Source organism: Mus musculus, chromosome X (genome assembly GCF_000001635.26).
Source record: "Mus musculus strain C57BL/6J chromosome X, GRCm38.p6 C57BL/6J".
In the NCBI taxonomy this organism is placed as follows: domain Eukaryota; kingdom Metazoa; phylum Chordata; class Mammalia; order Rodentia; family Muridae; genus Mus; species Mus musculus.
The window spans coordinates 152126145-152150179 of NC_000086.7; the positions used below are offsets into that span (position 1 = coordinate 152126145).

The 24035-nt window shown below is 44.6% G+C and overlaps 1 protein-coding gene across 6 annotated transcripts in view; it reads left to right on the forward strand.

The window, feature by feature from the left end:
- Positions 1 to 18038: 18038 nt before the first annotated feature.
- Iqsec2 (IQ motif and Sec7 domain 2) overlaps positions 18039 to 24035 on the forward strand; it is an 81055-nt gene continuing 75058 nt past the window's right edge. For 5 of the 6 annotated variants that reach the window (XM_006528842.1, XM_006528848.3, XM_006528844.1 and 2 more), the window contains exon 1: positions 18039 to 19035. In XM_006528842.1, the coding sequence (XP_006528905.1) occupies positions 18329 to 19035 (707 nt within the window). In that variant the 5' untranslated portion in view covers positions 18039 to 18328. The remainder of the gene's footprint in view (positions 19036 to 24035) is intronic. The other variant, NM_001114664.2, reaches the window with a different exon arrangement.

Sequence of the window (24035 nt, forward strand, 5' to 3'; positions counted from 1 at the left end):
TTACAGTTTTTCTGGGGTCAGTGTGTAGGCTGGAACCTTTACCGTTATTCTCAGACAGATGAGTCACAACAAAAAAATGAAGAACCACCACCACTCTACGTTTATCTATTTTACTTATCCACATTTCTGCTCTGACAAGGTGTTGTCACTACACGGACTATTTCCCTTTATAGCTGCTTTCCTTTTCTCTTACAGCTGCAAATCGGGAGATTTTGCTGAGGTTGAGCATCAAAGTGTTGGGTACAGTCTGTCCAAGGGTGCTGCAGATCCTGGCCTGATCTTTTACCCCCTTTCTATTAATAGATAATTTGACTTGTTTCCTCCCTTCCCCCATCAGTATTCTTTTCTCTTTCAGTTTATTCTCTGCCCTTTTTTCAATTTCTGTCTTATGCTTCATTAACACACAAATTATAGGGCAAAGAGATCTTTGGCGCACAAGGCTTGGAATTTCTCTCTCTCTCTCTTTTTTAAAAAAAGACTTCTTTTATGTGTGAGAGTGTCTTGTCTATATGTATGTTCATGTACCACATGCAATCAGTGACCATGGATGCCAGAAGATGGTATCGAGTTCCTCAGACTTGGAGTTAAAGATTGTTAGTCACCATATGGGTGCTAGGAACCAAACCCAGTTCCTCTCTCTGGGAGAGCAGCCAGTGCTCTTAATCACTGAGCCATCTCTCTATTCCCTCCCTTTCTTCTTCTTCTTCTTCTTCTTCTTCTTCTTCTTCTTCTTCTTCTTCTTCTTCTTCTTCTTCTTCTTCTTCTTCTTCTTCTTCTTCTTCTTCCTCCTCCTCCTCCTCCTCCTCCTCCTCCTCCTCCTCCCCTCCTCCTCTTCCTTCTCCTCCTCAGTTTATTTTCCAGTTTAGATAGGATTTCACTATGTATTCCAGGCCGGTCTTGAACTTATTATATATCCTAGGCTGGCTTTCAACTCTCAGCTCTCCTCCTGACTCACTTTCCCAAGTACTGGGTTAAATGAATACATCTCTATACCTGGCATTACTACCCATCTGAGATTAAATGAAATGAGGAACATTCAGGTTGGTATGGGCACAGATTTGAAGTCTCTTATAATCAGGACAGCATCTATCTTCCTTATCAACTCCCACTAACAGAGTCTCTGGCATCACCCCTCCCCTGACCAGAGTAGGAAAAGGGAGTAAGGTTCTGGTTTAGAGGTATAGTGTCCATAAGAAGAGAGACCCCTAACACCAAGAATGGCTGTAGAGAATTTAGAGAATTAGATTGGACAAGTCAAAGACTCATATACCTTATAATGCTTACTTCTATAATGCTGGGAATGATGCCTAGGGCCCCATACATGTTAGGCAAGCACTTTACCACTCAGTCACATTCTCCACCACAATCTTTTACTAACAGGATCTTCCTCTCACACTCATTTCTTTATATATACTCTCCCCTCTCTCCCCTCTCCCCTCTCCCCTCTCCCCTCTCCCCTCTCCCCTCTCCCCTCTCCCCTCTCCCCTCTCCCCTCTCCCCACTCCTCTCTCCCCTCTCCCCTCTCCCCTCTCCCCACTTCACCTCCCCTCTCCCCTCTCTCTCCCTTTCTCTCGATTGAACCCAGAGCCTCACATATGCTAGGAAAACTCTTTACTACTAAGGTGTATACCTAGTCCGTTATTTCCTTTCTTTTTGAGACAGAGCCTCACTAAATTGCCACAGTTGACCTTAAACTCTTTCTGTAGCTCAGGCCTTGAGCTTGTAGTTCTGTCAGGCTCCTGGGTGGCTAGGATGGTAGACCACCGCCACCAGGCTCACCCTTGTTACACCATTTCTAAAATGAAATTATAGTGATGGGGGAAAAACTGGACACATTCTATTCCTGAAGGAAGTTTGTATTTGATGTATCTTTTATCTAGCCAGAACACACTCTGTTTTATAACATGCCCCCTATTGCTCACCTGTATGGACTATGTGACAAGAAGCTTGTTTTAAAAGGGAAGCATGAAGTGTGAGACTGTATTAGCTACCTTCTTCTAATTCAGGGAGAAATTTGTATAAACAGACTTTGACTTCATTCTTTTTTAACTTCAGCTCATATTTCCATTAAATTCTATTGCATATGTCTCAGAATTTGTTCTAGTTCTGCTCTATTGATGTATGTGTGCATTCCCTCTTTAGTTCCCTTGTGTACTCTAACTCACTTGTATTGTGGTTGCCTTGAAACTGGATACTGTGAATCCTCCACTTTTGTTCTTAACTATTGTAGTTGTAACAGGTCTTTGGCCTTTCTGTATTAACTTCAGAATCATTTTGTACATGCCCATAGTGTAAGCTTGCTAGGAATTTGGCTGGAATAATATCATATCTCGATATTAAGTTGGGAAAGACAGATCTTCACAATTTCTAGTCTGCTTGTCTGTGAACATAGAATAATTCTTTATTTAGATTTGCCATCAATGTTTTGTACATTAAGATCATGTACCTATTATGCTGTTATATTTATATATAAGTATTTCATTGATGCTCTTGAAAATAGTTTTGCTGTCTTAAGATGTCAAATTCTAATTGTTTATCGCTGATACATAAGAAGCAGTTGGTAGGCCGGGTGGTGGTGGTGGTGGTGGTGGTGGTGGTGGTGGTGGTGGCACACGCCTTTAATCCTAGCACTTGGGAGGCAGAGACAGGCGGATTTCTGAGTTCCAGGCCAGCCTGGTCTACAAAGTGAGTTCCAGTACAGCCAGGACTATACAGAGAAACCCTGTCTCAAAAACACCAAAAAAATAAAAAAATAAAATAAAAAGCAGTTGGTTTTTGCATGTTGACTTTGTCTCTTATGATCATACTACACTCTCTTACTAGCTTCTCGATTTATTTTGATTTTTAAATCTAGATTCTTTGGAGATTTCTACAGATTGCTTGGATTTTTCTGTGACTTATGATTTGTTGTTGCTGTTTTGAGACAGACTCTCCCTCCATATACCAGGACGGCCTGGAACTCAAGATGTAGCTAAAGCTATCCTTGAATTCACACAATCTACTGCTAGGATTACATGTATATGCCACTATGCCTGCTATAGCTACACATCTGTTTGAGTACTTCCAGCATCATTCCCCCCCCCCAGTGATTTTTGCCCCTAAGTTAGACAGTGTCTCTTTAATATAAATTTGTGTATTATAAGTTATCTATTTTTTGAGGTCATTTTTTAGCTTCTTTTGTTAAATTATATTTTGAAGGGATGCCCATTGTCACAGCACACATGTGGAGGTCAATGGACAATTTGTAGGAGTTGGTTCTTTCCTTCCACATAGGTACCAGGAATCAAACCCAGCTTGTCAAGTTTGGTGGCAAGCATCTTTACCCACTGAGCCATGTTGCCATCCCTTAGTTCATTGAAACTGTGTATCAGGACTGGAGAGATGGCTCAGCGGTTAAGAGTACTGACTGCTCTTCTGAAGGTCCTGAGTTCAAATCCCAGCAATCACATGGGAGCTCACAACCACCTGTAATGAGATCTGACACCCTCCTCTGGTGTGCCTGAAGACAGCTACAGTGTACTTAGATACAATAATAAATAAATCTTTAGGCCGAAGTGAGCAGGACTAGAGTAAGCTGGACCAACCAGAGTGAGCGGGGTCAACCAGAGCAAGCAGAGGTCCTGAATTCAAATTCCCAGCAACCACACGATGGCTCACAACCATCTGTACAGCTACAGTGTACATAAAAATAAATAAATAAATAAATAAATCTTTAAAAACAGAAAAAGAAACTGTGTATAGAAAAGGAAAAAAACCATATGATCATTGGGAAAGATGCTAAGGAAGTAGTAGTCAATAAGACTTAACCCATGTTCTTGACAAATAAACATCTTAGCTATTATGAAGAAGAAGAAATTTCCTTAACTTGATTAAAAAAAAAAACCTTCAAAAGCCTACATCAAGTATTATATATGATCGTAAAGCAGGGAGCTCTCTTTCTTTTAGATGAATAACATAGATGCCCATTTTGTCTCTTTTGTTAGCTGTAGCTACAGTAAAACCTGTATCTCCACATTCTAGAGATCCCACACAGTAAGACAAGGGAATGAAATAACAAGAATTTGGAAAGAAGAAACAAAACTGCCATTTAAATCTGTCTTGCATCTTTCACTCACTATTCCTTCTGCTTCCTGGAGGCCCAGAGGGGAAGTGGGGGTGGATGGGTGGGTGGCGTGGGGTGGGGAACTGTCCATATAATAGCTCCCTCTCTGAGCCACCTCATCTGGTAAGGTAAACCCTCTTTTTGATTCTATCTTCCTGTGCTGTTCATAATCTCCTCCCCACAGGCTAAACATTCTCAGTTTCCTCAATAGTTCTTAACTATTTCCAGATCTCTCCTTCCTAGCAACACACTCCATTTTGTTTTGTCCTGTTCAGTTTTGTTTTCTAAACGGTGCCTAGAACTAGGAGAGAAGGTGAAGAAACAGGAGGCCGAGAAAAGATGGAAGCACATAAAATCAGACTGAAAACAGAGCTTGAAGAGGTAAGGCAAGGAGGTATGAAAAGGCATGGGACAGCTCTTGAGAGCAAAGAGCCTGGCAGAGAGAGCTTGTGAGTAGTGACCAATCTCCTTGACTTATTTTCATGGGACAAGGAGAGGGATACAGTTTAGGATACGATACAGTTTAGGAGCACAGGATCTGAAGCCCGCTACAAGCACTTAGTGGCTCTGCTATTTCTCCTTTCTAGCTCTCCTGCTCCTGGAATCCAGGACTGTCACTCTGGTAGCTGGAGTAGGGTTGGAGGCAGGGGATATTGACAAAAGCCAGCTTGGAACAGGAAAGTTGAACAGTTCCAGGTCTCTGTCCAGGAGGCAGGAGCAGCCGCCACAGTGGGAGGGAGAGGCAAGCCAACAGCTGAGTGAGACAAGGCCTGGGTTATTTTTTTTCCAGTTTGTTGGCATGTGGGTGGATTTTTCTCCTTTTTTCTTCTCTCCTGCTCTCTGCCGTTTCCACAGAGATGTGGGAGTTTGCAAATTTGTCTCAGTGGAGGGGAGAGGCAGGAGCTGATTTTTTTTGGGGGGGGTCCTTGTTAGGGATCAAGGGAACAAAGAAGGACATATAAATTTAGGCGGTCAGCAAACCAGGACCTATCTCCTGACAGACTTGCTAGGGTTAGGAAGTCGGGCAAGGTGGCTTCTTTCCCAGTGCAGCTGCAGGGATGCTTTCCTACCTCTCAGCTTTCAGTTCTCAAAACCATCCCACCTGGTGATTTTGAAAACCTCCCTCCCCATCTCTCCTTTATCTGCCTTGCCAGATGCCCTTCCTTGGGCCACTGGACAAACCTGAGACTGCCCTAAGCTATAATTGCTCTCCTCTCTAGTATTTCTGGGGATGGGATTTGGGGTGGGGCTGAAAAAAATCTTTAAAAGGGTGGGAGCGGGAAGGGGTAAAGAAGCAACGGAGGGGAAAGCATATGAGGGCAAAGTGATCTGTCAGGGCAAGCATGTGGGAAGTGCCCCATCTTCTTGGCTTATTTCCCTGGGAAATATTTTCCTTGCTACACATTTAGAGGGTAAAAAAAAAAAATACCCGTTGTTTAAAGGGGGAAGGGTTTTGAAAGGCTGAGGGAGCAGTGCAAGGTGATTTAGGAAAGACCTCCTGGAGAATTGGAGAGCCTCACAAACTGACAAGTAGCTGAGGGGGTGCTAGGTATAGGCAGAGAACATGAGGCTGCGGGTCTGCATGCTTAGATGCTATTCTTGGTTCTGCTGTTAATTTGCAACAAGATATTAAAGACGGAGGTTTTTTTTTTTCCATTCTTTCAGAATTTGCTTTTTCATCTGGAAAATGGGCTGGATCTTGAAGGCTCTGTCCAAACTGAATTCCTAGTCTTGGGAGTCATGAATTATGTAGTGAGTTCATGTGTATGCAGAGTATGTTGAACATCCTGGATGGAAAAACATGGCCAAATGCCCTGATTTAACTGTCATTCAGAGCCTTCAGTGGGATCTAGGGCCTTCAGTGATTAAAACAGTTGTGGGCAAACTGGAAAGGTTGGTGACTCTAGCAAAGATCATACCCACTAATGATCATTTGATCATCATTGTCATTATTATCATTATTATTACCACCAGGGGGCAACACTCTTCTGCTGGAGAGTAGGTCTTACCCTACCAAAAGGTTCAGAACTGTCTCCTGAATCCAGAACCAATCCTTGTTCTCAGTCTTGATCCTATAGATGAGAATGCTAAGGAACAGAGCAATCTACGAATTCCGAGTCTCTAGGCTTCCTGGGGCAACCCTCTGTGGTCATCTGCTAGTTGTACTCAGTTTATTTCACTCTAGCAGAACAGTCTGCTTCTTGAGGGACTAGGGAAATAAAGGAATTATGAAATGTACCTGGCTTTGTCTGAAAAAAAAAAAAAAAAAAGAGACACTTTCACAAAGCTGTGTGTGTTGTTCTCCCTATGGTTGCCTAGCAGCACAGACATTTCATCAGGCCATCCTAGACTAGCCTCATTGATGCCCAAACTGGCTATCTCCTTCCTAAGGAAGTGATTTGGATATACTGCCTTATATCCCTTATCACACTAAATTGTAATTATGATATATGTATCTATATATTCGGGTGTTAGTCCAGGCATCCAAAAAGTATGGATTGCTTATTGCTTACCTACCATGTACCAGGATTTTTACTATACCTATGACATTGAACGTGAAGTGTAACAATAGACAGAGAAACACCTACCCTTGAGTGTTAACAGTTCGAAGAAGGAAACAGATGGTGAGCAACAAAGAACTGCACCAGTCAATATGCAATTATAAACTTGCTGTGCTGAGCAAAGAAAAGGACTCTCAGACAGCATCTATCGAGGGACCTACCTACACTAAGAAGGAGAGAAAGGGCTGCTGATGAACTAAGATCTGAAGAATAAGAGGCAGTAAGTATGCAAAAGTGAGAAAGCAGCTTTCCATGACAGCAAATGGACAGCCCACGGGCAGAACATTTGTTCCTTGAGGGCACAGTTTATCTCCTGTCTACTATTGTATGGCTCCAGGCTTCTGAAACAGAGATGTGAAAATCTGTTCGACTAGAAGTGAATGGTATTTTGTCATAGAAAGTATCACAGTGTTAGAAGGCCTAACGTATAGTTTCAGCACTTTGGAACAATTCTGCTGAGTTCAATTTCCCAACTGTTAATTGTATACCCACCATGTGCAAGGTGCCAACATGAAGCCTTGTGGAAGAATTGAAAGAAAACTTGGTTTTGCCCTTGAGCAACTCTTAGTGAGGTGAAACAGGCAATGGGTTGACTAGTCCCTTCCATTCCACAAGGTCTGCCTTGATCTGTCTGTCTGTCTGTCTGTCTGTCTGTCTACCTATCTAGATGGAGTCTTCTTATATAAACCCAGGCTGGCTTCAAACTTGTAATACTCCATCCAGATGCTGAAATTACAGGCATGAGCCACCACAGCCAGCTCCCTCTGAGTCTCTTTATTGGGTCATAAAACAAGGGATTTGGACCACATGATCTCTAAAGTTCCCTTTAAACTCTGAACACCAGCCCATGGTGTAATGAGCAATGGAAAGGACTTTTTGGTTCCTTTCCCCCTATAAGAATCATATGGAATAGGACTGGGTTAGTGCAGGCTTGGGTTCTGTTTATAGCTCATTATTCCCTTTATGAATGTCTCTGAAGTGGTCAAGGTTCATTTGAGCTAGAATATCCCAGTATTTGGTGAATCTTTGCTTCTTTTCTGTTCTCCCTCCATACCTTTCTCTTTTCCATCCTGTCTTCTAATTTACAGCTAGGATGATGTCTTTCACATGGTAGGGCCATAAAGGGACTTTGAAACCATCTTATTTAATATGTTTCCACTCTCTATTGCAACAGACCCTCCAAATGATACCATCCAGTCACTATTTGAAGGCCTCCATTGATAGTGAACTAGCCTTGTTGTTTAAGCGTCCTTGGAAGAGGTTTCTTCCCTTGGTCTCTGTCTCCCTGTTATTTTCACCCATTACATCTGGCTGTGCACTTTGGAGTTATGCAGAATATTTCTACTACATTACCCTCCTGGTAGCCTATTGGATATTTGAAGATAGTAATCATTTCCTTAGACGCCTGCTTTCCTTTAGGCCAAATATCTGTTTCTTGAAAGGTTCGTCATTGTTTTAAATCCCCTTAGCATCTGTAAATATAGTTTAGTTTATGTGAGATTTATATTTCACCCACTTTAAAGAGGATATTAGGCGACTCATCAGTTTATAACATGAAAGAAAGAAAATTGGGGATAAAAATATGGAAGAAAACAGACCAGCAACTATGGAAAAGAAGCACAAATAGATGTTGCCAGGTACCTAAAATGAACTGAATTATAATTGGACTCTGAATTTGGCTCAAAGTTTTATGGCAGCCAGGACAAAATTGGAAACATGATGGGTTATGTGGTTTTATGTTCTGACAGGATCAAGCTTACACATCATCTTCAGAGAGAAAATTTCTCCTAAAACGAAACTCTACAGCAGCCTATTAGGCTTGCTCTCTGCAGTTGTTAGAGGCTGACAAGTACTTTGGTTACATATCACCCCATCCCCACTAGGGGGAAGGGGGCTGGCAGCGTAGTTAATTAATTAGCTAAAAGCTGTCTTAGTTTTAAGCACCGCTATCTCTGTAAGGATACCCAAGAGAAAAGCGTAGTCCTCTTCTCTCTTTCTGTGTACCACACAAATGGTTACTTTCCTGCCTTACCACTCTCTAAAGTCTGATGCTTCTTGTTTCTTTGGAACAGCAAACCCTAGGAAATAGTCCAAGAAAAGCATTAAAGTAGTAATCTCCTAGACTAGTGGTCACTGCCTTCAGCAATTAGGTGCAATCAGTCTCTCTAGTTCTCAATTTTGTCTTCTCCACAAAACTGAGTTCCTCTGGATACTACATTTTCTGAGGGAACGATGTTTTTAAAGATAGGATTTTACTGGCCTACTTGGTCTCCCAAGTGCTGGGACTATAGGTGTGTGCCACCATGACTGGCAAGCTCAGAGACTTGCACATGCTAAGAACATGCTCCACCATTGAGAGACACCTCCGGATCCTGATTTCCTCTTTGATCTTGATATTCCCATTTTGTACTTGGCAGCTAACAGGTGTAGGAGAAGGTCTGTGCATAGAGAGAGCTGTGAGAATCTAGTAGACAAGACCCAATTTGAACAGATGCCACCATCTGAGGAAAGTGCTTCATGGTTCTCCACATCACAACAGATTCGTATTGACTGGATCCTGGCAGTGGTGAGAAGCGGTTTGGGGGGTGGGGCTCTTTCCTCCTCTAGCACACATTCCTTGGCAAAGACAGACCTTGGAGAAGAAGAATTGGAACAATCTCACTGGCTACAGAGGCTTCTGGGAAATGACTCTGGGAGGTGGCAGGCAAAGAGAGATGTAGTACCATGGTTTCTGCTGAACAACAATAACAAACCAATACTGAAATCATCTTGTAGTGTGGCATGTTTGCTGCCTACAATACCCATGTGGGTGCTCCACCTGGCGCATTCAAAATATGTTCAAAACTTTTCATTGCCTATAAGAGAAGGTCCAAATTCTTTAGCTTGGCAATAGAATCTTCAATCTAATCAGTCAATGTTTTCCCATCGATTCTCCCTCACAACACTCATGTACACACACACACACACACACACACACACACACACACACAAAGAGAGAGACAAACAGACAGACAGACAGAGACAGACAAACACACACAGAGACAGACAAACACATACAACACAGACACACACTCACATGTGTGTCTCTCATTCCTTTTCTATGCATAGTTCCCAAAATACTGTGTTTTCCTGACTTTGTTCCTCTCCTCCCATAGCACACGAAGTCTTGTTCATTCAATTCTGTTTCTTAGTTGTATTTGATCCAGGACCCTAATCCATGGAATGGCACTGTCCATATTTGTGGGGTATATGTCTTCTCTTTCCACATCAATTAACGTAATAACTATAATCTCTCATGAAAATTGCCAGAGATTTTTCCCACAATAGTTCTGATTCCTATTGAGTTGGCAATCATTATCAACAATCACAGCTCTGCCCCTTGTCACCTTTAGACCTAAGCACATAATTTTTAAGCCATTAACCTTCCTCCCCCCTTTAGCCATAGGCACACAGTGTCTCATAATGCAAAATACACCAGGTCAAAACTCTTCAGAGTGTTTAATAATTTTAACAGTGTTTAAAAGTCCAAAGTCAGGGTTCAAGAGAGAACTCAGCAGTTAAGAGCACTTACTGTGCTTGCAGAGGACCTGGGTTTGGTTTCCAGCACCCACGTGGTAATTCATAGCCATCTATAGTTCTGGAAACTTTGATCATGTCTTCTGGCCACTGCAGGTAGCAGGCATTCATGTGGTACACATACACACAGGCACACAAAATACTCATACACATAAAATAAAAATACATCCTAAAAACAAAAACCAAGTTTCATCTGAGACTCAAGGCAATCTCTTTAACTGTGAGTCCCTATAACATCAGAAAATAAGTTACATACTTCCAACATATATAATGGCACAGAATAAAGAGTCCCATTCCAAAAGGCAAGAATGGCGACATAGCAAGGAATGATTGCACTAAAGTAAGACCAAAAACCCAGCAGAGATCACACCAAATTTTGAAGCTCCACATCTCACATCTGGAGTTCCAGACGAAACCATTCAGGCTCTAAAGGGCTTAGAGCGCCCTGCTTCTCTAGTTCTCTTGGTTTTTGTTTTGCAACATGCAGAACATATAGCCTCTCTTTTGGAGCCTCTCTATGGCCTGCAGCTTTCTTCAGCAGGCATTCTATGGTTTTGGCACCAATGACAACCTGGGGTCTCCATTGCAACTTTTACCTTTACAACGTCATGCAATAGCCTCGCAGGGTCTCCTTGGTGGGCCTCCAGTCTTGCCCACATTGCCTGGCCCTCTGAAACCATGAAGAAAGGATCTATGACCTCTTCAATCTTCCATTTTTCATGCTTTCAAACTAGTACCACACAGATGCTACCACTGAGTTCTGCTGCTAGCCCAAAATGTAGCCTGTCTCACTTGGATCACAGTGCTGACCATATGGAAACACTTCTTAGGCTGTTGCCTTTGGGAATCCTTTCACTTTAGACCCTCTCCCTTCAAGTGAACTTGTACCTTTATAAGATGGAGCCTCTGATGGGTGTTATCCTAGCCTTGTGACACCATTATTACTGTTCCAGTGCTTGGGATTCTGTTTAATAATGCTAGTCTCCTTAATAGTCATAGCTACTTTCAAAGCTGCCTTGTCTATAAGGTTAAACTTGCTTACACTCTTTTCCTCACTAGCATACACAATTTTAATATCTTTCTGCTTCACTTTTTTTTTTCTTATGGTAGACCTGGATAAGAATAGTAAACAGTAGCCATACCATAGCTCAAGTGCTATTCTATCTTGAAATTTCCTTTACCAAGCAAGTTAGTTCACTGCCTTCAAGTTAAACCTCACTCACGTTCTTAGTGCACAAGCAGAATACAGAAAGATTCTTGGACAAAATATCACATGAATGGCCCTGACCTGCTTTTCTAAGAGTCCTTGTTCCCCTCTGAAATCTCATGAGCTGGGTTTCCACTGTCTACACTCTTCTCAGCTCTTCCAAGGTCCCATGAGAATGACCCACTAAATCCTAATTCTAGCATGTTAGACTTTTTCTAGCCCAAGTACCACACTCTTCCATATTCCAGCCACAAAAAAAGTTTCAAAGGCCTAAGAACCACATAGTCAGGTTTATCATAGCAAAAGCCCCAACTCAGCTGGGTGTAGTGGCACATGCCTTTAATCCCAGCACTTGGGAGGCAGAGGCAGACAATGTCTGCGAGTTCGAGGTCAGCCTGGTCTACACAGTGAGTTCCAGATCAGCAGAGCTACATAGCAAAACAAAACAAACAAAACAAACAACAACCTGAAACCCCACAACAACAACAAAATAAAACCAAAAAAAGAACCCTACTTGTTAATACTAATTTTATATATTAATTACTTTTTCTGTTACTGTAACCTCTGATAAAAGCAATTTAAGGGAGGGAAGAGTTAATATTTAGGCTTACAGTTTTGAAGGTGCATGTCCATCATTGCAGGGAAGTCAAGTCAGCAGAAACTTGAAACATCTGGCTACATTGCATCACAGGCAGGAAGCAGAGTGAGAGATGCATTCTTGTGCTCAGTTCTCTCTCTCCTTTTTATACTCTCCAGAATGCCAGCCCATGGATGATTCTTTCTCCCTCAGTTGAAATAATCTAGATAAGCCCTGACAAGAATTCCCAGAAATTTGTTTCTATTGTGATTATAAATCCTATCAAGTTGACAATGAATATTAGCCATCATAACTCACCATAACTCACCACATGGCATTCTTTTCTTGTGTGTGTCTTTGTATCCAATTATCCAATTCCTTCTATTTGTTTTCAGTGCTGAGAAGTGAACCTAGGACTTCAGTATGCTAGTTAAGTGCTATTACTGGGCTATGTCCTTAGGCCTTTCCCTTTTCTTCAGATGACATCAATCATTGGATTAGAACACACCAATTTTACAGGACATTATCTTAAGGTGATTAAATCTGTAGGAACCTTATTTCCAAATGAGGTTACTCACCATTTCTGGGTGGACTTGGGTTTAGAAGGAACAGTATTCAACACCATTCTAAATATTCTGTTTATTGTCTCTCTAACCTACTAGAATGTTAGCACCATAAGATTACAGTTTGTTTGTTTGATGTAGGGGATTTTGTAGACTATAATATAATTATAACATTTCCTCCTTCCCCTTTCCCCTCCAAACCCTCACATACACCCCTCCGGCTTTTATTGAAATTTGTGGCTTCTTCTTTAAAATTAATTGTTATCATATGCATATATATGTGTGTGTATATATATATATATATATATATATATATATACACATGTGTACATGCATTTACTTCTATAAATGTTACTTCTATCTGTTTTTAGGGCTGACCATTTGGCATTGGCCAACTGATTGGTGTATTCTTTACTGGGGAAGGCTACTTCTTCCACTCTCACCTTTCCTCATTTGCCCATAGTTCTTTGTGTAGGGTTGAGGACTTGTGGGTTGGGCTTTCTCCATCCACTTTGGCATGTCCATTGATGTTGTCTTAGTCAGGGTTCTCTAGAGTTACAAAACTTATGGAGTGTCACTATATATTAAGGGAATGTGTTGTGATGACTTACAGTCTATAGTCCAACTCCCCAACAATGGGCAGCTGTGAATAGGAAGTCCAAGAATCTAGTAGTTGCTCAATCCCACAAGGCTAGTTGTTTCAGCTGATGTTCTGTAAAAGTAGGTTCCAACTGATGTGCTTGCAAGTAAGTGCAAGCAGTCAAAGAGCGAATCTTCCTTCTTCCAAAGTCCCTATGTGGGTCTCCAGCAGAAGGTGGGGCCCAGATTACAAGTGTGTATCACCATGCCTGGATCTTGGACTTGTTTTGTCCCAGGCTGACCTTGAACTCAGAGAACTCCTTGTCTTAGTCTCCTGGGATTAAAGACATGTACTACCTTGCCTGGACCCAAGATTTCCATAGCCACTATGCCTCAAGATATCCATGCCAAGATCGAGGTCAGAAACTTGTGTCTTCCAACCTCAAGACCTGGATCACAGGTGAGCACTCCAATTCTGGATGATAGTTTATTCCAGATATAGTCAAATTGACAACCAGGAATAACAGATGTTGTACCTGTTTATCTCACATCTGGGCAGTCATGTTGGTGAGATTTTGTGGGTGTAGCTTCTGACATTACTAGAAGATTGTTGTCTATTTTAACTATTGTTGTGTCTTCAGTGTTTAGAGAAGTACTTGATACATAGTAGACTTAGTATTTGGTGAATGAACCTTAGTGCCTAACTGCCCCCAACTCCAGAGGGAATTTGAGTGACAGATGCAGCTAAAGATGAGCTTTCAGGTATTGGTATTGCTGGGAACATGGACAATGCTCTATAAATGTTTGCAGGATGAATAGAAATATTCACTAGATATATTACTTTAACATTTACAGAGTGCCTCCTTTGTACAAGGCACTGGGAAAATATGCAAAGAAGTCAGAAGGAAGCTGCTGACTACGTACTCTGGTTTTATGTCTGTGTGACCACTGGCAAATCGTTCAGTCTTCATTTTACTTCCCTTATGTATTAAGTGAAGGTAATAACAGAACCTACCATATAACATTGTCATGTGGATTATGTAGGCTCATATACTTAAATTGTTTTGCATAGTACTCAGAATATGGGAAGCACCATAACAGTAATAGTTGCTATTATTATAGCTGGTGTTATGTGCTGGTTTTGTGCCACACTTCTTCAAAAAGCAACTTTATTGAGATAAAGTTCACATACTATGAAACCAGGCCCTTTCAAAAAGCACCATTTCATGGCTTATAGAATAGAAGCAATGTTGGGCTCCTATCACCACAAGTTCCCTTTAAAGATCTTATCCCGGGGCTGGTGAGATGGCTCAGTGGTTAAGAGTGCTGACTGCTCTTTCGAAGGTCCAGAGTTCAAATCCCAGCAACCACATGGTGGCTCACAACCATCCATAACGAAATCTGATGCCCTCTTCTGGAGTGTCTGAAGACAGCTACAGTGTACTTACATATAATAAATAAATAAATAAATAAAAAAGAAATAAAAAAAAAAAAGATCTTATCCCTTCCAATAAGGTCCTATACACATTAGTAGACACTTCTGCAGCGCCCCCCCCAGCTCTACTGATGCTACTCTAATTTCCATGTCTATAGATTTGTCTCTTTTAGAACTTCATATAAAAGAAATCATACAATATTTGTCTTTTGTGACTGGTTTATTTCACTTAGTAGAAAGTTTTTAAGCTTCACCACACTTTTATACATATATTTTAATTTATTTTTCTTTTCAACACATCTTGACCAAGTTTTCCCTCCCTCCACTCCTCTCAGTTCCTCCCTGACTCCTCCCAGTCCCCTTCTTCCCCCTTGTACCCACTCTTTTTTATGTTTTAATACTTTATTCTTTCTGTTGTTTTTATACAGAATTCCACTATGTAGTCTAGGCTGGCTTGGAATTAACAATTCTCCTGCCTCACCTTCCTAGGATTATAAGCATGCACTAGACTCCTCAAATAATATTTTGCTTAAGATTTGACATTTATTTATTTTATGTGCCTACATGCATGTGATGTGTACCATGTATGTGCCTGGTACACATACAACAGAAGGTGTTGAATCCTCTGGAACTGGAATTATGAATGATTGTGAGATGCCTTGTGGCTGCTGGGAATCAAATCAGGTCCTCTGCAACAAGTGCTCTTAACCACTAAGCCATCTTTCCACCCAATATTTCAATTTTTGATTATATCTCATTTTGTTTATCCAACAATTGATTATTTGGTTATTATTATTTATAAGGCAACAATGAATACTCTATAGACTTGTATAGTCATTTAGTTGTACACTTTCATTCCTCTTTAGACACCCAGAAGTAGAATTGTTGGCTCTATTTTTTTTAACCTTTTAAGTAATAGACAGACTGCTTTACAAAGGGACAGCTCCATTTTACATTCCTGTTGGCAATGAATGAGAGTTCCAATATCTCCACATTTGTGCTAACATTTTTTAAAATTGTAAATCCCTTTGATTTTTGCCTTTATAGAGGATGTGGTATCTTACTATGTATGTTTATGAAACTGATATTTAGGGCTGGTGTGATGGCTCAGCACTGGATGCTCTTCCAAAGGTCCTGAGTTCAAATCCCAGCAACCACATGGTGGCTCACAACCATCCATAGTGAGATCTGATGCCCTCTTCTGGCACATCTGAAAACAGCTACAGTGTACTTATGTATAATAATAAATAAATCTTTGGGCCAGAGCGAGCAGGGTTGATCAGAGCAAGCAGAGGTCCTAAAAATTCAATTCCCAACAACCACATGAAGGCTTACAACCATCTGTTCAGCTACAGCATACTCATATACATAAAATAAATAAATCTAAAAAAAAAGAAAAAAGAAAGGAACTGATATTTAGGGGCTCAGAGGTTAAGAGCACTTGCTGCTCTTCCAGAGGACCCAAGTTCAGTTCCCAGCAACCACATCAGGTGGCTCACAGCCACCTGTAACTCCAGCTCCAGGGGATCCGATGTTGATATGTAGCATACACTTTTACACATACACACACGCACACACACACACACACACACACACACACACACACACACTAATAATGATAATATAGTAATAATAATAATAAAATAAATTTTTACAAAGAAAGTGATGTTTTTCCATTTTATTTTCTGCCCATGGAAGGATAGCTTAAGAACATCATTTTGTAGCTGTTTCTATCAAGGCAGTCCTGAGCAGTGGGAACTAAATGAAGTCCAGTACTCAGTGGCTAGCTAAGCACACTAGAGAACTTCTGCATCAGCTCAGAAGGCATTTTTCATGCCTTGTAATCATTCTGGACCCAAACCTATGTTAGAAAGCTGGCTATCCCCATTGTTCTTGAGCTTTCTCCTTGGTTAGTCACAGCCTTCTCAGCACCTTTCATTTCACTCTGCTGTTTCTGTCCAATCTCTTTAGGATCTCTACAGAAGCACAGAACATTTATCACTGGGAAAATCAGGGATGGACTCAAAAAGAGGCATTTGACTTAAGGCTTCCACCTTGTCCTCCTCCTTTTCTCCTTACTTCTTTCCCTCTTCCTTCTTCCCCTTCATGTGCAAGGGTGTTTTGCCTGTATTTATGTCTGTGCATCACATGAGTGCCTGGCACCCTTGAAGGCCAGAAGAGTGTTTAAAATCCTTCTTGAGCAGGAGTTACAGTTTGAGTTGTCACGTGGGTGCTTGAAATTGAACCCAGGTTCTTCGGAAGAGCAATTAGTGCTCTTAATTTCTGAACCATCTCTCCAGCTCCTAACTTTCTATTGTTATTTTGGTTTTTTGAGATAGCATCCCACACTGTAGCTAAGGATTGTGTGGAACTCATTACTTAGTTCAGGTTGGCCTCTAAATACTAGCAGTCTTCCTGCTTTAACCTTACAAGCACAGGTATTATAAACCCATGCTGAGAATTTGATTCAGGTCTTAATGAAAAGATAAAACTTCACTGATTGGCAATGGTGGAATGAAAGAAGATGCCATTTCCATGGGGATTAGAAAATGACGGTTGAAGAAAGATGTTTTGACATCAAGTCTGACTCTAATGGGGAGTCCTGGGGCTTGTTGGAAATGATCATCAATGATCAAAAAAAGACCCTTGTCAAAAAGGCCTTCCTTGGTCAAAAGACCCAGTAACGGGCTAATATAGGGAATCCTGGGGTCGGATAGGATTGGAAATCTGAGCATTGATTTGGATGAAGAATTTAGAGGTTGGCGGGCTGAAGGTAAATGCCTGAAGAGTTACATGTGTGTGTGTGTATGGGGGGGGGGGTTAGTGGTGGTGGTGGTGGTGGTGGTGGTGGTGGTGGTAGTAGTAGTAGTAGTTGAATTCCAGGGACTGTCTGGGATATGGAACTACAGACTGGGTGGGCTGGAGGATCACAAGGCTAGAGAAACGCAGAAGTACTGAGATGGAGTAATGGTCTATAGACTGACTAGTTGTAATGAAAAATCAAGAGATTGTCATGGAGCTGGAAGGAGATCATCTAAAACAAGAAGCCAGCTGGGATAAGGAATGGGATACTGAGTGGGGTTGGCCGACTGAGGGGTTGGAAGTCTGAGTTGACTGAGTCTGGAGACTGCCTGGGCTGGGTGTTTTGACGGCTTGGGTCTTGGGCCTGTTGGGCCAGTGCATATTAGAATAGGTTGGAGGACTTCATTAGGCTGTTAGGTGAAGACCCCAGGACAGTTGGAATGGAGATATCTCCTGCAGGCTGAGCTAAGGCTGGCATCCAGCTGAGGTGCCAGTGCTTTGGGGCTGGTCCAGCTAGGGTGTTGGTGGCGACTGCAGGTGGGGCGCGCGGGGGCGGGTCGGGAGAGCTGGGTGGGGGCAGGGGCGGGGGGCGGGCCGGCGGCCGGGGCGGTCCCGCGCGGCCGCGCTGCGCAGTGACTCCGCAGCGGGCGGAGCGCCGTGGGCCGCGTCCTTCCGAGCCCTGGCGGTGGCGGTGGCGGTGGTGGTGGCGGCGGCGGCGGCGGCGGCGGTAGCCTTAGCTCCTGCGCCCCGTGCCGCCGGCCCCAGCGCTGTCTCCCGGGCCCCCTAGGGCCCCCGGGCCCCCGAGCCCGGTGCGCGCCCTCGCGTCCCGCCGGCCCCCTCCCCCGGCTGGGCCCGGGGGAGGGTGGCGCCGTGAGCGAGCGGGGACTGGGCTCTCCTGCCCGTTCCCCTGTCCCTGGGCCGCCAGGATGGAGGCGGGGTCCGGTCCTCCGGGTGGCCCGGGATCTGAGAGCCCCAACCGGGCGGTGGAGTACCTGCTGGAGCTGAACAACATCATCGAGAGTCAGCAGCAGCTGTTGGAGACCCAGCGGCGGCGCATAGAAGAGCTGGAGGGCCAGTTGGACCAGCTCACCCAGGAGAACCGCGACCTGCGGGAGGAGAGCCAGCTGCACCGTGGGGAACTGCACCGGGACCCCCTTGGCGCACGGGATAGTCCTGGCCGCGAAAGCCAGTACCAGAACCTGCGTGAGACCCAGTTCCACCACCGCGAGCTGCGGGAGAGCCAGTTCCACCAGGCGTCCCGGGACGTGGGCTACCCGAACCGGGATGGCGCTTACCAGAACCGGGAAGCTATCTATCGGGATAAGGAGCGAGAAGCCTCCTATCAACTTCAGGACACTACCGGTTACACAGCCCGCGAGCGCGACGTGGCCCAATGCCACCTGCACCATGAGAACCCAGCCCTGGGTCGCGAGCGTGGCGGGAGGGAGGCTGGGCCAGCGCACCCGGGCCGCGAGAAGGAAGCCGGCTATTCCGCGGCGGTGGGCGTGGGGCAGCGGCCACCGCGGGAGCGGGGCCAGTTGAGTCGTGGCGCATCCAGAAGCTCCAGTCCTGGCGCTGGCGGAGGTCACAGCACCAGTACCAGCACCAGCCCGGCTACAACCCTCCAGAGAAAGTAAGGAATGTGTTTGCGGCCCCCACCCCACCCATTCCTTTCCCTCTAGATCCCTCTCCAACTTAGCTGGCAGATAAAGTATATGAAGCCCATGCCTGATCCCATTTCCTGCTTCGCCTGTCCCAATCGGGAGAAGGTTCTCCTCAACCGGCTGACATGCTTTCCCTAGCCACCACACATTGGTTTGGTCAGACGAGTGCGGGCTTCTTTTCCCTGTAGAACCAAAGCCAGTTAGAGACTAAAGCAATTCCCACTACCTCCCTCCACTTCTTCAGCCCCTAGCTGTATCCTTTCCAGAGGATGGATTAAATAATTTTTAGACAGAGGTGGTATCAACTCAAGCCCCCTAAAGAGAGAAACACTCCTACACACCTTTTTTTTTTGGGGGGGGGTGATCTCGTCTCGAGGCAGGTGGGGACCAGAATGGAACTGCAGCACATCTTGGCATGGGGAGGGGGGGTGATGGTGGCAAAGATGGGGGAGCAAAGATGGAGGCTAGGCCCTTGGTTAGTTTCTCAAAGTCCAGCTGGTCTCCACCCTTCAAGAAAAACAACACCCATTTAAAGAGCCCTACCAGGAAGGGAAGTCCATAGATCTCCCATCTGTTGGATCAGCTTCAGACCTGTGCTGGGGTTTGTACATGTGTCTGAGACAGGTTAGGAATATTTTCTGAGTTGATGGGACATGGACAGGATCTACTTTTCCTATGTAGATCCCATTGTGTGCTGATTGGGATAAATGTATTAGGCTGTGAGTCAAGGGCACGAAGGCTCACAGGGATGCCCTAAAGGCCCTCCTATTGCTTTACTGCTATACTGAAAAGAACATTGAATTGGGAGATGGGAGAACTGGCGTCCCCTTCCAGCTCTGTTGCAGATTGGCTTTGTGACCTTGACTGAGTCCCTTCTTTTGCCAGTCTATGATTTCCCCTAGATATTTTTTTTAAAGCCAGGGACTGCCAACTGAGATTCAATGGGTATGTTACTAACCCAACCACACCAAAGAGCAAGTCTGAAGTCCTTTAGCAAATGGACAGGCTTCCCCCTCCTCTCACTGCTCAGCTGGTCCTACCATGTGCCACAACTAGTGGAGTGTCTCTTGGAGGCTGGGCTGGGGGTGGGGAAGCCTTCTGCCTCAGGAAATCTGCCGGGAGACAGCTCTCTGCAACTCCCCCATGGTGAGGCAGCAGGCTGGGGTGCTGGGTTGAGATGGCTGGGCCCCAGGAGCAGCAGCTGCAGCTTGAGGGCTTGGCTGGGCTCCACTGCAGTGCACCCTCAGCTGAGTGTTGAGGTAGAAGGACAGCCCCAGAATGGGGGGCAGAGAAAGACTGGATGGGGCATTGTGGTCCTTGAGCCTGGTTGCAGACTTCTCTAGAGGGGTCAGGCCTGTGATGGAGGGAGCAACCTCAATATGTATGGCTCCAGGGGGCAGATCCAGGAACAGAGGGAACATCTGAGATAAAATCAAGAGAACTTTTCAACCTAGCCAGTTGTGATGCAGTACATTGCCTCAAGGGATGGGGGTGGTGGCTGGCCTGAGTGGTCCAGTTGAAGTCTAAAGGGGGTCTGAGAGAGCTGGAGGAAGCATATAGTTCCTGATTTGAGCATTAAGCCCAATGAAAAGACCTGAATCTTTCTCAATTTCCGAATTCCATTGCTCTCAGATTCTCTACCCTGCAGACATCAGGTCTGATTTTCTTGGCTGGCTGGAAGCCCATTTGCCCTTCTGCCATCCTTGCGGGCCTGCTTCTGACTCCTTCCTTCTTTTTGTACACTTTCCAGGTTGCTTGTTGGAATCCCTTGCATCACATTTCCTACTGGCTAATAAAGAGGTTTAAATAACACTTTGGGTTTCTCTCAACCACATATTAACTGCTTGCCTATCTATGATTGCTTCCTTTGGACTTCACAGCCCAGCCCACTCAGTGAGCATCAGCAACTCCATTTTAGAGAGGGAGAAACTGAGGCTTCAAGATGAAGGGGCCTTATTCAAGGTTATGCTACTATTTGCTAATGGAGCTGCGACTAGAATCTAAGTCTGCCTGTCTTAAAGGCATGTTATTTGTTCCCTACAGCTTAACTACTCCTAGGAGTCTTGGCCTCAGGACCTGCTGAGGTACTGAACTGGGAAAAGCCAAAAGAGCCTTAGGTATCTCCAGGTTTTGAACTAGAAGAGATGGGTCTGGAATGAGTGGAGGAGTTGATGAGAAGAAAAGACAGCTGTCTTCCTCTTTCCCACCTTCCTCCTTGCCCGGTGTCAGGAGAACCTGTAGCCATTGCTGTAACCAATGCTGCTGCAAGCGACTCCCCTGCTAGGCCTGTTCTGGGTTTGTAAGGAGTGGGTGAGAAGGCTGCTGTTGGAAGCGCGGGCAGGCAGGGTGGGAGTTCAGCAGCTGAGGCTGCAGCATTGGGGGAGGACAGGCAGAGCTGGTACAGGCTGGGCTCTGTTGGGCCCCAGGCTCCCTCTGGTGGACAGACTAGGAAGACTAGGGCCTGGGTCAAGATGTAGCTTGTTGGGAGCCTGTTCTGCCCCAGACTCAGTTCTCCCAACAACCCTTTGTGCATCTGTCATTACCATCATGTCACAGCATAAGAAACCCAGGGCTCTGAGAAGTGATGTCCATCAGAGGTCATGCTACTAACACAACATGCTCCCGTTCCTGTGAACTGGGCCTTCTTTGCTTTGGGCATCACCCATCCTTATTCGGATCATTTACCCAGGACTCCCACATCCTTCCCTACTGCTCTTCTGGACAGGTTCCAGAATGCCAGAATCTCTGCTGCCAGGCTCTGGGTGTGGCCTTCCTAGTGTGACAGAAAGCAACATGAGTCCCTACCTCCTTCTGGTCACTGCTACATGAGGATTTAGTTGTTTGCTTACTAGTTGTTGATCCTGACTAATACTCAGATCTTTTTATGTGGAGCTCTCACCTCCTGCCATGATTTAAAAAGAGATCTTTTTTTTGGTTGTTAAGCTTGGTTCCCCCCCCACCCCACCCCCAACACACTACAGTTCTGGCACATAGAATGATTTCTAGAGGCTAGGACTCACTGCTGAGTGCCCTGTGCCCAAGAGAGCTCTGTTCCTACATTTTCTGCATGGGCCTAGCTTTTATCTCTGCTGTATGCAGTGGTGGGTTGAAGCCAGTATAGTGGTAACTGTCTATCCTCTGCTCCCTCCTCCCCACCCCACCCCCCTGTGCAAGCTAGCTCACATTTAGATACTGAACCTAGAGAACGCCAGCGTGGTGTTCTTGGCACCCAGGGCGATGCATAGTCCTACCATTTCACTGCTGAACTATCATCATGTGCGTGTGCTGGGTTGTCAGCATGCTCCCCATAGGGGCCCAGGCTACTGAGAAAATGAATACGTGAGAGCAATCCCAGGGTGAGGCTCTGGGGGAAGTCTGTCCCCTTTGGCGTGCTGGATTCTTTTTCTAGGGTGTCTCTCTTTCCTTTTAGGAGGGAAACTATTTATTGTCCCCTCTGCCGTGTTGTGAGCATTATGCTGGTATGGGAGAAAATGATAACGTTAAGTTTAAGGAGAATTGGGAGTCTTGCTTTCTCTGTCTGGATCTGGGGCAAGAATGGGGTTGTTGTCATCCACAAATATTTCTTGGCTGTGTTCACAGAGCAGGAGGGGCCACCAGGCTTAGCAAACACCATGCTCTTGGCACTTGCAGAGCCCTCTTCCCACCAGCCAGGAAGACAGGGTTTCGGGCTTAGTCAGGCCATAGACAGTACAGAGGACAAAGTGAACCGAAAGGGTGGGGTTCCTCAGAGGATAGAGGGACCAAAGTGAGCCAGGCCACTGTTTGAGGACCTGGGCAGTAGAGGAAGGTGCTTTGAAGAAGTGCACAGTCCCTTGGTGTTCAATTGACGTTCGCTGCCTGTTCTTTCTCTGTCCACCTACCTACTATGGCCTCTGAATTTGCTGGGGGCAGAGTAAAAGCCTGGAGCATGGTGAAGAGGCCCTGTTCATATTGAGTCTCAGCTTTCTGGGTGGTAGGCACTATCCTATGCAGCTTTATGTAATAATAGCTAACATTTTTTTTAGTGCATTTACTGTGTGCTGGACACTGCCTTCTATGTGCTTCCCATGGAATCATTCCTTCTGTCTTCACATGCATCCCTTTATGTAAATTGTTATTAACTCCATTTTACGGATGAAGAAGCTGAGGTCTAGAAACTTCAGGTAACACAGCCAAGGTCCCTAAGTGAATACGTGGCAGGACTACAAAAGAGCTAGTAGGAACCCAGGCTGGGCTCCAGAGCCTGTAGCATTCTTGACATTCTTACCCATCAGGCAGCCCCATGTCTTATCTCATTGTCACAAACCCCTTGCCAGGTGGGTGTTACTGCTATCCTCAGATGAGGAAATGAGGAATCAGAGAGGAGCTGTAAAGGAACCTGCTGATGAGACCTAGAATTGTATGGCTCTCAATCGTTCAATGCACTGTTCCCTGCCAGAAGAGGGGTTTAGAGACATGGACCATAGTCACGACTCCGGCTTTCCTCCGACAGAGGTTCCCTCTTACAATTACCTCCTGATTGTTGCCACCATGTATTTCTGTTAAGCCTCTGAATAGCTGGAGCCAAGCCATGTCTTCAGTCTGGCTCCTATGTTTTTCATTGTCTTTCTGTTTCTGTCCACAGATTCCCCTTCTCTCATTTTTGTGAGTCCCTTGTCCTCAGTCCAGACTTGAGTTAGCCTTGTGCTGCCATCATCAGCTCACTCAGGTCTCTGTGATTTGACTAATGCTGTTCCCTCATCTTTGGTTGAATTTTTAAGGTTGAATTAGCTAACACCTCTTCACACCTCTCCTGTGTTTATTTGGTGGTCCTTAATTTGTTAAAAAAAATTCTATTTTGTGTCTGTGGCTTTTTTTTTTGCTTGCATGTATGTATGTGTACCACATATGTGCCCATGGAGGCCAAAAGAGGGCACTAGATTCCCTGAACTGAAACTGTTAGCTGCCATGTGAGTTGCTGAGAATCAAA